This window comes from Ahaetulla prasina, chromosome 2 (assembly GCF_028640845.1).
Source record: "Ahaetulla prasina isolate Xishuangbanna chromosome 2, ASM2864084v1, whole genome shotgun sequence".
NCBI classification, from domain to species: Eukaryota; Metazoa; Chordata; class Lepidosauria; order Squamata; family Colubridae; genus Ahaetulla; species Ahaetulla prasina.
Window position 1 is genome coordinate 106,498,634 of NC_080540.1, and position 16,689 is coordinate 106,515,322.

The 16,689-nt window shown below is 39.4% G+C and overlaps 1 protein-coding gene across 17 annotated transcripts in view; it reads right to left on the minus strand.

The window, feature by feature from the left end:
- SH3TC2 (SH3 domain and tetratricopeptide repeats 2) overlaps positions 1 to 16,689 on the minus strand; it is a 144,368-nt gene that overhangs the window by 93,522 nt on the left and 34,157 nt on the right. For all 17 annotated transcript variants that reach the window (XR_009153889.1, XR_009153891.1, XR_009153890.1 and 14 more), the window contains 4 exons: positions 6,600 to 6,733; positions 5,378 to 5,419; positions 3,568 to 5,280; positions 3,281 to 3,461 (listed from right to left, as the gene is read on the minus strand). Coding sequence is in view for 13 of the 17 variants with exons in the window: in XM_058173411.1 (XP_058029394.1) it covers positions 3,281 to 3,461; positions 3,568 to 5,280; positions 5,378 to 5,419; positions 6,600 to 6,733 (2,070 nt within the window). In the remaining 4 variants the exon portion in view is untranslated. The remainder of the gene's footprint in view (positions 1 to 3,280; positions 3,462 to 3,567; positions 5,281 to 5,377; positions 5,420 to 6,599; positions 6,734 to 16,689) is intronic.

Here is a 16,689-nt window from a genome sequence, read left to right on the forward strand (position 1 = left end):
TCCCCTTTCATTCTATTCCCAAGCTATCCAGAATAGGATAGGCTTAAAACCTTGCCTTCAAGTATAAGTTTTCTAACATCCCTCTCCCCTTTTGTAGTTATGTCAACATTGCCTTGTTGTAAAGAAGCTTACTGCTTTTGAGAAAAGGGGAATTATGTCTTTGAAACAGGTAATTAGAAACAACTTCAATATGTATAAGTAAACAACGGGGGTGGGGGAGGAATAACCTTGAGAAAGAGAAAGGAGAACTGCTATGAAGACAATGGCGAGGTAAAAGAAATCTGGGTTGGGGCAGATCAGTAATCTGAGTAAGCATTTTAGATAGAAGTCTTTCTAGTTCTCAGCAAATAAAATTAAGGAGGAAAATCAGAGGTGAGTTTCAGCAGGTTCTGACCAGTTCTGGAGAACTGGTAGCGGAAATTTTGAGTAGTTCAGAGAACCGGTAGTAAAAATTCCCATCTATTCTCTGCCTCCCAAGTCCCAGCTGATCAGAAGGAAATGGGGATTTTGCAGTAAACTTCTCCTAGATTGGGGAGGGAATGGAGATTTTACAGCATCCTTCCCCTGGAGTGGGGTGGGAATGGAGATTTTACAGTATCCTTCCTCTGCCACACCCATCAAGCCATGCCCACCAAATGATGCCACACCCACCAAGCCACAACCACAGAACTGGTAGTAAAAATTTTTGAAACCCACCACTGGGGGAAATACATTAAAATCCACAAGCTTCTGTTATTATAAATTTGTACTAAAAGTGGTGTTAGTATATGTAACTCAGATTTCCAAGACTGGTTTATCTTGGCAGGCTGATGCAATTCAGCAGTCAGAAACAATGGGAGAGAGATTAGAACTTAATATTGTTTTTATTGAATTCTTTTCCTTTTTATATTTTTTAATTCTTTTCTCTATTTCTCTTTTCTTTCTTTTATATAATTTTGTGCATTTATTTTTAGAACAATGACAAATAACAATGTTATCAATATTGATCTCAGAATCTTATAGAGATTTTAACCTTTTTCTTAAGATAATATATGGACTCCAGGTCTATACATTTAATTAAAAAATTAATGAAATATCAAGTTAATGCATTTTAAATTCTGTGATAACTATCCATCTTTCTTTGCTGATATTTATTTATTCCCCATATCTTTTTCTGCCTTTTTTCCCTTATACAGCCATTTATTCTGTTCTTTAAATGTTTCAAACAAATTATTTATTAAAATAAAAAACAAAGGAAAAGGGGGGAACTTGAAGTAAGTGAACCACTATGACAAACCTAGCTTGAAATTTCTGGTGACAGATACAGATTTTCTCCTGTGCACTCACACACTCCTCTTTGGATCCTAGTTATATCGTATGTAGGCCCAGTGTCTTTCTTTCAGTCATTTGTAATAAGGCATATTATTATGACTACACTTGTTAACAAAGGAACAAAGGAACAAAGGAACTGAATTCACAGTAAATATATTGACATTCTGCATCTGAACGCAGAATTGTTTCTACATCTTTTTTTAAAGCAAGGAAATCTGGGTACATACTTTCTTTTTGCCTCTTTCTTTATACTGAAGATGTCTCTGTATTTATCTGTATTTATCTGGCAAGTGAACGTATTATATGACTGATGAAGTGATTTCTGTCATACCAAGAGAAAACGTGCTCTGCTTTAAAGTGTCACAGCTCTGTGCCGATTTTCTCAGAGACCAAGACAACTAAACACGGGGGGGGGGGGATATTTCATTCTTCCTAAATGAGACATATAAACTAATAATATCAAATTACTATTATTCATTTTTTTAAGATTCCCCCCCCTTCCAAAATGTTCAAAGCATCTGACATTAAAATCAATGGCAAAGAATACATTAAAAACGAATGAATCCTTTTGAAAAGATTCTAGTGATGATCTAGTGTTCAATGAATTATAAACAGTGGCACTCATGCCACTTGGGCATAAAGGCAGTTGTTGTGACTCCAGCCCCTGAACCTGGCCCCATGCCTGAAAGTGACTCAGAAAGTGAGGGGGAAGGGCTGGTAAGGCTTACCTCAGGAGCACCGATTCCTTTGGCTTGGCTTCAGGAGCCAGAACCAGACCAGTCGGAGGACGTAATGAAGCCGTCATCCCCTGATTCCTCCCTTCCCCAGGCTACGCCTTCAGACCCAGCTGATAATAATAATAATCAAGCTTGGCTTGACCTGCGCTTCAGAAGATTAGAGAGGCAGCGTCATCAAAAGGAAGGCTCCTGCCCCACCCCACAGGATATATAAGGAGCTTTGGGACTGCTCTTATTCCACGGGAAGCAAAAGTTTAACTGAACCGTTTCAAAAAGAGCTGAAAGTCTTGCTACATGAGTCATTTGTTTGAACTTTGGCGAGCAGCTGCGATTTCTCTGCCAGGACTGATAAGAGCTGTGAATCCACTGGCTGAAGGCCAGCTCATGGGTCTGAAGTGGGGAAGGAGACAGAACAGGCAGTGGTGGGATTCAGCCAGTTCGCACCACTTTGGGAGAACCAACTGTTAACTTTCTGAGCAGTTTGGTGAACTGGTTGTTAGAAGAAATCATTAAGACAGAGAACCGGTTGTTAAATTATTTGAATCCCACCACTGCATAAAGGCATCAATATTCTAGAATTTCATGCTTTAAATATTATTGTTTTTCACTTAAAAACGATAAAAGGGAATCGCTTAATGACAAATCCAATGTAACCGAAGAATTGGTCGCTGCGATGTAAAAAAGATGCCGAGGCTCTAGAAAGAGTGCAGAGAACAGCAACAAAGATGATTAGGGGACTGGAGGCTAAAACATATGAAGAACGGTTGCAGGAACTTGGTATGTCTAGTTTAATGAAAAGAAGGACTAGGGGAGACATGATAGCAGTATTCCAATATCTCAGGGGTTGCCACAAAGAAGAGGGAGTCAAACTATTCTCCAAAGCACCTGAGGGTAGAACAAGAAGCAATGGGTGGAAACTGATCAAGGAAAGAAGCAACTTAGAACTAAGAAGAAATTTCCTGACAGTTAGAACAATTAATAAGTGGAACGACTTGCCTGCAGAAGTTGTGAATGCTCCAACACTGGAAATTTTTAAGAAAATGTTGGATAACCATCTGTCTGAGATAGTGTAGTTTCCTGCCTGGGCAGGGGGTTGGACTAGAAGGCCTCCAAGGTCCCTTCTAACTCTGTTGTTATTATTATTATTATTATTACTGTTCAAAATATTGTAACACTTTAAGTCTCTTAGTCATTGCTTCAACATTTAATAGGGAACCTGAATGCTGACTCACCTGGTTGTATGTAAACTTTGGTAGAGTTGGCTAAGGTCCTGTAGAAGGTGTCCTTCTTTTTCTCTTTCCTGAAGTTGCCGAGCTAGGAGAACTTGGTGCTCATGGTATAAAATGCAGGCTCTGGTATCAGGATGCACTTTACTATAGAAATGGCAGAGAGACTCAGTGACATGAAGTTGACCTATACAGCATCAGATAAGACAGATATATATATATTTTAAAAAATTGCCAAATAAATAACAAACTTGACTTGACTTGAACAACTTCCCCAGAGAATAAATACTCACTTATCACATTTTGAGTCTTCAAGGCAATGGCCAAGGCCAGCTCGTAAAAGATGATGCCGTCTTCTGCCTTACACCTCTCTAGCTTGGACTGAGCCAACCATAACAAAATGTGCACCAGTTCCATTTGTGTATCATCACCGTCCTGGAGTTCAAAGTACATCTGAATGGCCTTGACAAAATAGTATTCTCCTAAAGAGTAAGCCCCCAAAGATGTGATTAGGCAACCAAAATTTGCTAAGGCAATGGCTTGGTTCCGCTGATTTCCATTTTCCTGGGCTTTCTTCAAGGCCCAGAAGTAGTTCTCTGCTGCCTTTTGCACCTGCCCTTCTCTTTTAAGGGCAATGGCTAAAAGATTGTGAACCACCCCATCTTGTGTGACGCTGTCCGTCTGCCGCAGAGAACACAGGAGGTATTGCATGATCTCTGAGGTCTTGTCTGGCTGACTGCTCAAAGTAAACAGCCACCCTAAAGAAAGGGATGCTTCAAATGCTTCTTCTTCACCCATCGCTTTACCCAGGGCAACAGCTTGGTTGGAGTAATACACAGCCTTTTCTAGAATGCCGTATTTGAGGTACAACTTGGATAAAAGTGCACACAAGGCCTTTTCAGTTGATACAGTCCTGGCTTCGTGGGAGAAGGACAGCCCGCAATGCAGATAGAAGCAAGCCAACGCTGAGATGCCGTTGTGGCTTTTCTCTTGAACTTTCAAAAGTTTAGAGGTGTTTGCAAGGATGAATCCAGCTCTCCAAATGGGTGTGAAGCCACCTTTTATATTGCTAGGGGAGAACATCCTAGCAGCCGCCAAAGCTACATGGGGCACACACTTTTTTTCATAGAGATAGGCAAGAAAAGGCATTGTATCTAAAGGATATGCACTGGTAACCTGGCTGGTGAACTGTGCATTCAGAAACTGCAAGCGTTCTGCAAAAGGAAGAACCTCATCATATTTGCCCAGCTGCAAGAAGAGTCTGACAATGAGGAAGCAGGACCTAATCTCCATGGTTGTGTTGCCTACAGCAATGGCTTCTCTCAGGATGTACATCACAACCTCTAGTTCAGTCTCAGAACTGAAGCAGTGTCCAGACAAGCAGGCCAGAAGTGTCATCCCTTTCCCAATCACCGATAAGAACTTTTGCTTCATCTTTTGCTTTAAATAAATGGCAGCAAGGTTTGCATGCAATGATGTAAGTAGAGGTAGGTCTTCGAACCCCTTGTCCATAGCATTCATGGCTTCTTCGAAGTAGACTCGCGCTTGGGAGAACTTGGCCTTCCTGACACAGAGGCGGCCCAAAAGGTAGCATATCCGAATGTGAGCCCAAGCAAGGTGGCCCCTCTTAGCCCAGTTCCTGGATGTTTCCAGATATATGACTAAATCCTCTTCATTGGTGAAACCATAGAAGGTAGAACTGAGGAAGGAAAAAGAGAGGTCATACAGACTTTGGAAATGAGGCACATAGCTATCTTGATTGAGGAAAGTCAGTATAGGATCAAACACATCACAGTCTTCCATATGCCCAGCATTTAGATCAATAAAGAACTTGGGGTCATCAAGGTCATCTGGCTCTGGCAGAAGTAAGTGGTCAAGGGTAGAAGGTGAGGATTCAACCACTGGAGTTGACTTCTCGGAATCAGTATGAGTAAATAAACTGTTACAAGATTGCTTCCCCCAATTTTCAAACATCCAACCATTCTTATGTTCATGTACAGCAGCATCTGAAAATGATCAACAAAGTACAAAGATATGATTCCCTTTATGGTGATCTATTTCAGGGGGGGAAACCATCCCATTTTCCCTTTCAACCATACTCACCTGACGGTCTTCGTGGGTACATCGCAATAGGTTCAAAGCCATCTGTGCAATCAAGAAAAATGGGAAAAATATGCAAAGGAACCCACTACAAGGTCAAAGGCCAATTGGCCTTATAACAAAACAAAACAAAAATTAAGTTGCTTCATTCAAAGCATACACAAGAAAAAAATGAAGTCCAATCTTAGCTTGGGAGATATACTACAAGGAAGGAATAAAGTGAGTGTAAGGATTAGGATTATAAAGACTGTACCACAATGAAGGGAGAGTATACTGTAAATTCTGAATTAGATCAACTTGTTCATTTTCTAGATTGGAAATGTCATTAAAAACAATAGAAAACTCTGTTCAATCCTATTGTTCAACTGCCCTTTGATGAGACAGAGCACAGGGCCACTTTGGAGATACTGCAAGTTCAGTTCCAGATCACAACAATAAAGTGAATAATGCAATAAAATAAATCACACAATTGTTTTGCTTTCCCATTGCATAATATAAAAATTATGTTTTACACTATATGTAGTTTATTAAGTGTGCAATAGCATTAGGTCTAAAAATGTACATACCGTACCCTAATTTTAAAAAAATATTGTTAAAGTGATTAATCATAATGAAAAAGTTTGAAATATTATGAGAATTACTAAAATATGACGCAAAGGCGATGAAGTGAGCAAATGCTATTGGAAAAATGATGCCAGCAGATTTGTTCAATGAACGGTTGCTGCAAACCTTCAAATTTGAATTCAAAATGGCAGTATCTGCAAAGCACAATAAAGCAAAGCAGAAGAAAATGGAGTACCGTATGCCTATGTAACTGTTAACGCAGATTAACAGGTGATAAATAAAATTGAGTAGGGTGCTTGGGGCATAAAACCTGATGAGCAAGGAGGTGTTATCAGATACATGGGCATATACTGTACTCCGATCACACCTGGAAAAGGAGAACTTACTTAGTGCGATATGTAGACAAGGCTGATGGCCTTGGTTATATCTTCCTTATTAAACCTCATCCTCCTGCTATTATGTTTACTAAGAACTAAAGCCCATAGAGATCATCAACATGACATCAAACTATCTCCTGAGTATTTTTCGAAGATAATATTCTATCAGAAGATGATAGAATATTATCTTCCAAATGAAAGATAAAGATAGGGAGCAGCAAAAAAATTTGGGAACAAGAAATAGACATTAGAAAGAGACAATATCCAGAGCTATGGAGACATACCCAGTCTATATACAGAGGTGATGTCTGTCTGTGCCCATTCATTAAGAAGATTACTGTAATATACCTCGTTGCCATTACATGGAGCCTGGAGGAAGGCAGAAATTTCTTCACTAAAAAACACTGGGCTCTTTCTCCTGTGTTGGGAATGAAAGGGGAGAGAATGGTCAGTCAGTGCTGAATATCTTTTATGTTGCCAGAGTGCATTTAACTTTTGCGATGGTGGTAAATATCTGTAGCTCAGGTGGAGGATGACGGGGGAGGTTCATTCTCCAAGCTTGTGGGTTGCTTTCCGAAATTCACATCCCCTAAACTCCACTGAAGATATTACCTAGCCTAGTAATGAAACATTTGGAAACTAACCCATAAGCTTGAGAACGAACTCCACCTCCACCTTTACCACTTACCTTTTTCCTGCTGTAAATGCAGAAAGAAAAATCCAGCTCTTGCAATCTAGTATTAAGACTAGAAAAATCCAAGCACAAATCCCCACTCATTCCTAAAACCAAGGGATGATCTTGCACCATTTAATGATGAAACCAACCTCACAGGGTCATTGCTGAAAAAGAGTAGTGGGAGGAGAAATGGGTGTGGAAAATGAATGTGGAAAATATATAGAAAGCCAGGTATCTGATTGACATCCTGAGTTATGTTTTTATAAAGGCTCTTGAAAACACCTCAGCTATGTCTTCTCCTGCAGTTCAAAGTCCAGGGTTGTTTTTTTTTTCCTTCCTATGCCAAGGAGGTGTCACTTAACAGTTAAGTAAGGATGGATTCAAAAAAACACACAAACACACACTAAAGTCATTCAAAATCTTCTCTGGTAGTGATGCTTGCAATGAAGTTTTTTAACAAAAGCAACCAAAGGAAAAATATATTGGAAATATACAGGGAGAGAGACAAGTATTGTATCTATTATTCAACTTAGCTGTCCCGAATGACATTTATACAACTGAAAGTATTGATTAGAAAATATATTGTTAACATAGAGGATGGATTTGGATTTTTACAATTTTTTTACTCAAAGCTGTTTGCTATTGTGTCACTTTTTCAGAGGTTTTCTCCTATTTTTTAAAACTACAGAACCTATAGAAACATATTTTAGGGGTTTTTACGTTGTTGTTTTTTTAGTTTTCCAGATTTCTGCAATAACAGGAATTAAATTGATTTCTTATATTAATGTATAAACCAGGAGAATACAAACAATACATTAATAAAAAGATCTTTAATGGAGCACTGGTTGGTGAATTTTCCATATCTTCAACGAAAAGGACTGAGTAATTGAGGATTGATACTAATAGGTGCCAATTTTCATACAATTCTACCAACACACAAATGTTTGGAAATTGCAACCATGGCACAGTTTATATACTTGCATCAGGTGATGTGACCCAAGTCCTGAGTAGTAGCCTTTGTACAATCATGCCATGTTTGTTCGTTCTCCCTTTGTGTATTAGAATAGAATAGAATAGAATAGAATTTTATTGGCCAAGTGTGATTGGACACACAAGGAATTTGTCTTGGTGCATATGCTCTCAGTGTACATAAAAGAAAAGATACGTTCATTAAGGTACAACATTTACAACACAATTGATGGTCAATATATCAATATAAATCATAAGGATTGCCAGCAACAAGTTATAGTTATACAGTCATAAGTGGAAAGAGATTGGTGATGGGAACTATGAGACGATTAATAGTAGTGCAGATTCAGTAAATAGTCTGACAGTGTTGATGGAATTATTTGTTTATTGCAGTACAAAAACAATCTAAAGAGAGTACAACTAAATAGACCAGTTTTATCAGACCTATGAACTATTTTCCTTTTGGATGATACACTAAAATGAATGTAAAGGCTCAAAAATTTCCAATGGCATTCATTAAATCCAAAATTATCTTCCCAGATTTATTTTTTAAAGAAAACTTGTCATGTTTAGTTTTATATATAAATGTAGAAATTCCTTTGCTATTAAAGGAATCATATATATATATAGCATTCTTCAAATATTGTTAACAGCCTTCACTGATTATATCTAGATATTTTATGTAAACTATAAGTTTCTGCTTTCAATCATTTAGCATGCAGTTCAATGGCCACTTATCTGGAAGTAAATCTCATTGGAAAATGTGTAAATCTGGGCATTTACAATCCATAAAAACTGGCAAAGAAGTATAACACAAAGCTTCCTTTCAAAGCATTAGCAAAGTTGCGATCTTGTGGAAGACAATACCGACACCTTGTGGCCACCACAATTTCACACGACTACAATGTTTTTACAGACAAGAAGACATTAACTCAAACATAAATTTGCACTTGGTAGAAATGCATTCTCCATTGTCTTTGGCACTGATGCCCCACATAAGTATTATTTGTTTGTTTGTATTAGCTGCCCAACTTCAGTGGAAGTAATAGGAAATCAAATCATAATATCTACTCAATAAATAGTAAAAAAAATTTTCTTGTAAAATAAATTTACAAGAAGAGTTCTCCACTCCTCTGAATACAACCAGACTTATGCCACCAGACTTGAAATCTTGGGTTTAGAAAACTTAGAACTCCACCGCCTTCTACAGGACCTGTGTTTAATTCATAGAATCATCTATTGCAATGTCCTTCCTGTTAAAGACTACTTCAGCTTCAATCACAACAATACAAGAGCAAACAATAGATTTTATTTTGTCATATATGCTCAGGCAACATCCTGGAAACAAACTCCACTGAATAAAACCCCACTCATTTTTCTAAAAGTATTATATTATAGCTGTCTCAACTGAAAGGTTGAGATAGCTTTCCCAGCTTTTTTCTGCTTTTTTCTGCTTCCCTATCAGGAACCACCATCCCACAACAGACTTCCTTCAGTCTCCATGCAATGATTTCCATATTCTGTATCTTGTATCCAAGTATCCAAATTACTCCTTGACAGTGGTGGGTTTCAAATTTTTTTACTACTGGTTCTGTGGGTGTGGTTTGGTGGGCATGGCATGGCTTGGTGGGCGTCGCTTGGTGGGCGTGGCAGGGGAAGGATACTTTAAAATCTCCATTCCCTCCCCAAACCAAGGGAAGGTTACTTTTGCTTCAGCCAATCAGGGCTCAGTGACTTCTGCGTCGGGTGTAGACCGGAGTGTAGCCTAGACGCAACAGTTACTGCACATCCAGGGGAAGGATACTGTAAAATTTCCATTCCCTCTCCAATCCAGGAGAAGGTTACTGCAAAATTTCCTCCCAATCAGCTGGGACTTGGGAGGCAGAGAATAGAAGGGGGGAGGGGCCAGTCAGAATTTTTACTACTGATTCTCCTAACTACCGTATATACTCGAGTATAAGCCGACCCGAATATAAGCCGAGGTACCTAATTTTACCACAAAAAACTGGGAAAAACTATTGACTCGAGTATAAGCCTAGGGTGGGAAATGAGGCAGCTACTGGTCAATGTAAAAAATAAAGATAGAGCCAAGTAAAATAACATGAATATTTATTTGAACGAAAAACAATAAAAGTGCAAAAGGGGGTCCCCAAAAAGAATATGGTATCAAAAATACAGTATCTTTAAAAGTAACAGCAACCAAGCTAACGAGAGCTAAAATCCCTCAAAACTGGAGTTCTCCTCCTCATCATCTGTTTGTCCAAACAGAGCTTCAGCTACTTCAGCTTCTGTGATGTTATCCGCATATACGTTGTCGTCATCACTGAGTTCACAGTCGCCATCATCACTGCTGTCACTCTCATACAATGCGCTGTCTTCACTGCCATCCATAGCATTACTAATGCCACATTTCTTGAAGGCACGTTGCACCATGTCCTCTGGAATATCTTCCCATGCATCACGAACCCACTGTGCTATTAGTTCTATGTCTGGCTTTCTCAGATTTCCAACTTTTGTCAGACGAGCTTGACCAGATGTCATCCATTCATGCCACATCCTTCGCACACGGTCCTTGAAAGGTTTATTTAAACTGACATCTAGGGGCTGCAATACAGATGTAAGCCCACCTGGAATAACGGCCAAAGTGACTTGAGATGACTTTGCCAATTTTTTTATGTCATCAGATGTGTGGGCTCTGAACATATCCCAAACTAACAGTGATCTTCTAGTCCAGTCCCCACTCCTCAAGCAAGAGATCCTATACTGTTTCAGACAAAGGATTGTCCAGTCTGTTCTTTAAAAACCCTCCAGGAATGAAGTGTCCAATAAGGTTCAAATTGCAAGTAGTCCTCAATTTAAGACTGCAATTGAGCCCAAAACGTTGTTTTGTTATTTTTCCCTAACCGTGTATGTATCCCCCTGCCCCCCATTTTACGTCAGGCTGCCATCAAAGCGAAGCACGGCTGAATATTATTATTATTATTATTATCATTATCATTATCATTATCATCATTATCATCATCATTATCATTATTATTATTATTATTATTATTATTATTATTATTATTATTATCATTATCATTATCATCATCATCATCATCATCATCATCATCATCATTATTATTATTATTATCATTATCATTATTATCATTATCATCATCATCATCATCATCATTATTATTATTATTATTATCATTATCATTATTATCATTATCATCATCATCATCATCATCATTATTATTATTATTATTATCATTATCATTATTATCATTATCATCATCATTATCATTATCATTATTATTATTATTATTATTATTATCATTATCATTATCATTATTATCATCATCATCATCATTATTATTATTATTATTATCATTATCATTATTATCATTATCATTATCATTATCATTATCATCATCATCATTATCATCATCATCATCATCATCATCATCATCATCATCATCATCATCATCATTATTATTATTATTATTATTATTATTATTATACCGCCCTTCTCCCGAAGGACTCAGTGTGGTGAAGTAAGATTCAACAGCGGCAGGGAGGAGCTGGCTCTGTGTTTGTGTGTGTGTAGTATGCGCCGCTCTGTTTCCTGGTGCTCTGCCCCTGACCCCAGTGGCAGTCCTTACTCTCTCTCCCTCTTCTTTCCTTCTCGTTCCCCAGTTCAGAGCTCGGACTGCTCTTATTTTCACTCCCCCTTTCTTTCTTTCCTTCCTTACACCAGCCGCCCACCTATGCCAAGGTCTCCTGGCTCTTTCGCTCTCTGTAAGCAGCGGCTTCTCGGCAGCGCCGCCCTCCCTCCATGGATCGGCTCCTTCCCCAGCACTGAAGGCATCCTTAGGAATACACCTCCACCTCCAGGAAAATAAAAGAGGCAGAGAAGGTAAATCGCCCGCCCGTTCGGAAAGGAAGGAGAGGACTCCAATGGAAGAAGGAGAGGAGAATTACCAATAACAAACACAAAGCGCTGGGTTAGAGGTGCCTTGTCATGTACAAGGAGATCAGAGAGGGCAACCACATGAAACAATAATCAGACTCAAAACAGGCTGCTTATTTGCCATTTGCTCTGGTAGAACGGGTTTTTTAAAAAAATTGGTTTGGAGAAGGAAAGCTAATTTGCTGATCTGCGCGAGGGTCGGTTTCTTTTGCCTCCTTCTTCTTCCTCCTCCTTCTTCCCACCCTAGCTTGCAATGCCCCATCTCTCCTCCTCCTCCTCCTCCTCCTGCCCCTCTCGGATTCGCGCTCATTTCTTGCCTTTGCGGAGCGGAGGTGTTGGGGGAGGGTTTGGGAATAGATTTGGCAGAGGAGATTACCGTAATTTTGCTCGCTGTTTACGAGCAAGTCTCGGTGATCTGTTACAATGTTCACTGGGAGTGAAACGCAAAGTATAGTTAGCCTGAAAAAACTGAACCGTGTGACTGGCGGGAGAGAAGGACGGCGCCGGAGGGGCGGGGAGAAATCGTTTGTTCTGCCAGATTCGCTTCCAAGAGGCTTTTCTTTTCACCTCTTTCTCCCCACCTCCCCAATTTCCATAGGGGAAAAAACCTGGGGAAAACTTGGCAAAAATAAAATAAAATAAAAAGTACTGAGTGCAAATGTTTTTTTTATACTGTAGTTGGAGTTTTCCACGTTTCTTTTCACATTCAAGGCAGCATTCTCCCCCATCCTCGCTGCTTTTCCAAAACATGCTTTGAAACCTTTGCATTTTATTGGGATGTATTCGTGACAACGCCCCTCCGCCCCCACCGCTGGGCGAGAGGAGGACGAGTGAGAGGGGCGAAAATGTCGAACGCCCCTCCGCCCCCGCCCCTCCACCACCACCGCCGCCATCAAAGCGAAGCACGGCTGAATATTATTATTATTATTATTATCATTATTATTATTATTATCATCATTATCATTATCATTATCATCATCATCATTATTATTATTATTATTATTATTATTGTCATTATCATTATTATCATTATCATTATCATTATCATCATCATCATCATCATTATTATTATTATTATCATTATCATTATTATCATTATCATCATCATCATCATTATTATTATTATCATTATCATTATTATCATTATCATCATCATCATCATCATCATTATTATTATTATTATTATTATCATTATCATCATCATCATCATCATTATTATTATTATTATTATTATTATTATTATTATCATTATCATTATTATCATTATCATTATCATCATCATCATTATTATTATTATTATTATCATTATCATTATTATCATTATCATCATCATCATCATTATCATCATCAATCATCATCATCATCATCATCATCATCATCATTATTATTATTATTATTATTATTATTATTATTATTATACCGCCTTCTCCCGAAGGACTCAGTGTGGTGAAGTAAGATTCAACAGCGGCAGGGAGGAGCTGGCTCTGTGTTTGTGTGTGTGTAGTATGCGCCGCTCTGTTTCCTGGTGCTCTGCTCCCTGACCCCAGTGGCAGTCCTTACTCTCTCTCCCTCTTCTTTCCTTCTCGTTCCCCAGTTCAGAGCTCGGACTGCTCTTATTTTCACTCCCCTTTCTTTCTTTTCCTTCCTTACACCAGCCGCCCACCTATGCCAAGGTCTCCTGGCTCTTTCGCTCTCTGTAAGCAGCGGCTTCTCGGCAGCGTCGCCCCCTCCCTCCATGGATCGGCTCCTTCCCCAGCACTGAAGGCATCCTTAGGAATACACCTCCACCTCCAGGAAAATAAAAGAGGCAGAGAAGGTAAATCGCCCGCCCGTTCGGAAAGGAAGGAGAGGACTCCAATGGAAGAAGGAGAGGAGAATTACCAATAACAAACACAAAGCGCTGGGTTAGAGGTGCCTTGTCATGTACAAGGAGATCAGAGAGGGCAACCACATGAAACAATAATCAGACTCAAAACGGGCTGCTTATTTGCCATTTGCTCTGGGTAGAACGGGTTTTTTTTAAAAAAAAAATTGGTTTGGAGAAGGAAAGCTAATTTGCTGATCTGCGCGAGGGTCGGTTTCTTTTGCCTCCCTTCTTCTTCCTCCTCCTTCTTCCCACCCTAGCTTGCAATGCCCCCATCTCTCCTCCTCCTCCTCCTCCTCCTGCCCCCCTCTCGGATTCGGCGTTCATTTCTTGCCTTTGCGGAGCGGAGGTGTTGGGGGGGGGGGAGGGTTTGGGAATAGATTTGGCAGAGGAGATTACCGTAATTTTGCTCACTGTTTACGAGCAAGTCTCGGGTGATCTGGGTTACAATGTTCACTCGGGGGAGTGAAACGCAAAGTATAGTTAGCCTGAAAAAAAACTGAACCGTGTGACTGGCGGGAGAGAAGGACGGCGCCGGGAGGGGCGGGGAGAAATCGTTTGTTCTTGCCGTGTTCTCCGCTTTCCAAGAGGCTTTTCTTTTCACCTCTTTCTCCCCACCTCCCCAATTTCCATAGGGGAAAAACCTGGGGAAAACTTGGCAAAAAATAAAATAAAATAAAAAGTACTGAGTGCAAATGTTTTTTTTTTATACTGTAGTTGGAGTTTTCCACGTTTCTTTCACATTCAAGGCAGCATTCTCCCCCCATCCCTCGCTGCTTTTCCAAAACATGCTTTGAAACCTTTGCATTTTATTGGGATGTATTCGTGACAAACGCCCCCTCCGCCCCCACCGCGGGCGAGAGGAGGACGAGTGAGAGGGGGCGAAAATGTCGAACGCCCCCTCCGCCCCCCGCCCCCTCCGCCGACCACCGCCGCCATCAAAAAGCGGCAGAAGAAAACGCCGGAGGCCAGCCGCCGCCCCAAAACGAGCCGGCTGAGCTGGCAAAGCATGCCGGCAGCATTTGGGCTCGTCCTGCCGGCCCAGCTGCAAGGGTAGACTCGAGTATAAGCCGAGGGGGCGCTTTTCAGCACAAAAAACGTGCTGAAAAACTCGGCTTATACTCGAGTATATACGGTACTCAAAATTTCTGCTACCAGTTCTCCAGAATTGGTTGGAACCTGCTGAAACCCACTTCTGCTCCTTGATCTATCTTGGTCTGGCTGGTAGCTGTCTACCTCTATCAGAGCTCTGTGGAAAGTTCTGCCAAAAGAAATCTATACCAATGTTCTGAAAAAAAAACATATTCCAAAGCTATTAAAAAGTTATAAACTTTGGGCAAAAGACAAACTACCCAAAATTAATAGAACGAACTTCATTTTAGGAAGCATTTCGATTCTGACCAGGTCAAGGTTGACTCAGCCTTCTATACTTCCAAGGTCAGTAAAATGTGGATCCAGATTACTGGGAGCAATATGTTGACTCCGTAAACCACTTAGAGAATGCTCTAAAACACTGGAGCAGCATATAAGGCTAAGTGCTATTAATTATTAGCTAAGAGCTGGTTTCCACTCTTAAACTATACTAATGCACAACATTGCTTTGTCAGTTTTTTCTGGTGACTCTTCAGGTTTATCAGTTTGTGTAAATCATGCACAGAGGCTATTGCAATTAAATGGCACTTTTGCATACTAGATGGTTTTTTTTTTAATCTATTACTTAAGATTTCCTAAAATAAAGATTCTGTTGGATTTACGCATTTTTAATTCTGGCTTAGCACATGTTCACTTAGCTATATTTGTCTGTAAAACAGTGTCTGGATAATATCTCAAGATATGAATTTAGCCACCTGTGACTTCTTCAACAAAGAATGATAAAATAAACACACTGTGTAATTCCTGTACATGAAAACTGAAACCTCTTCTAATATTGTGCTAATGTTTACCAGAATGTTTATGCTTATTATATCACAGGTAACATTTATCACAACCTCACACAAGCTTATTTATAACTGATGCAAGAACAACTGGGAGAAAAAGGGCATATGTTTTAATAAAATGCTGAATATTCTAAAGGAGAGTTTAATAAATTTGGTGGAAATAGCTATAATGCTTAAGATCCCACTTCATAGTGCTTTACAGCCTCTCTAAGCGGTTTAGAGTCAGCATATTGCCCCCCACCACCACCACCAAATCTGGATCCTCATTTTATCGATCTTGGAAGCATGGAAGGATGAGTCAATTTCGAGCCGATGAGAAGATGCAGTAAAAATGAAAAAGCCCAAAAAACTCAAATAATAAATCCTGATTGCTTTGGTGCCATCCAGAAATATTTTACAAGAAGAGTTCTCCACTCCTCTGAAAACAACAAAATACCTTATGCCACCAGACTTGAAATCCTAGGTTTAAAAAACTTAGAACTCCGCCGCCTCCGACAGGACCTGAGCTTAACTCATAGAATCATCTATTACAATGTCCTTCCTGATGAAAACTACTTCAGCTTCAATCACAGCAATACAAGAGCAAACAATAGATTCAAACTTAATGTTAACCGCTCCAATCTTGATAGCAGAAAATATGATTTCTGTAACAGAGCCATTAACACTTGGAATATACTACCTGACTCTGTGGTCTCTTCTCAAAATCCCAAAATCTTTAACCAAAAACTATCTACTTACCTTACCCCATTCCTAAGAGGACTGTAAGGGGCGTGCATAAGAAGACAAAAGTGTCTACCGTTCCTGTCCTATTGTTTCTTTTCATTATATACAATTAATATAGTTATTACATACTTATGCTCATATATATGCTTATATATTATATTATATAGCTATTCATGTTAATGCCTATATATACTGATATGACAAAATAAAATAAAATAAATAAAAAATAAATACAGCTTTGGGAGCAGAA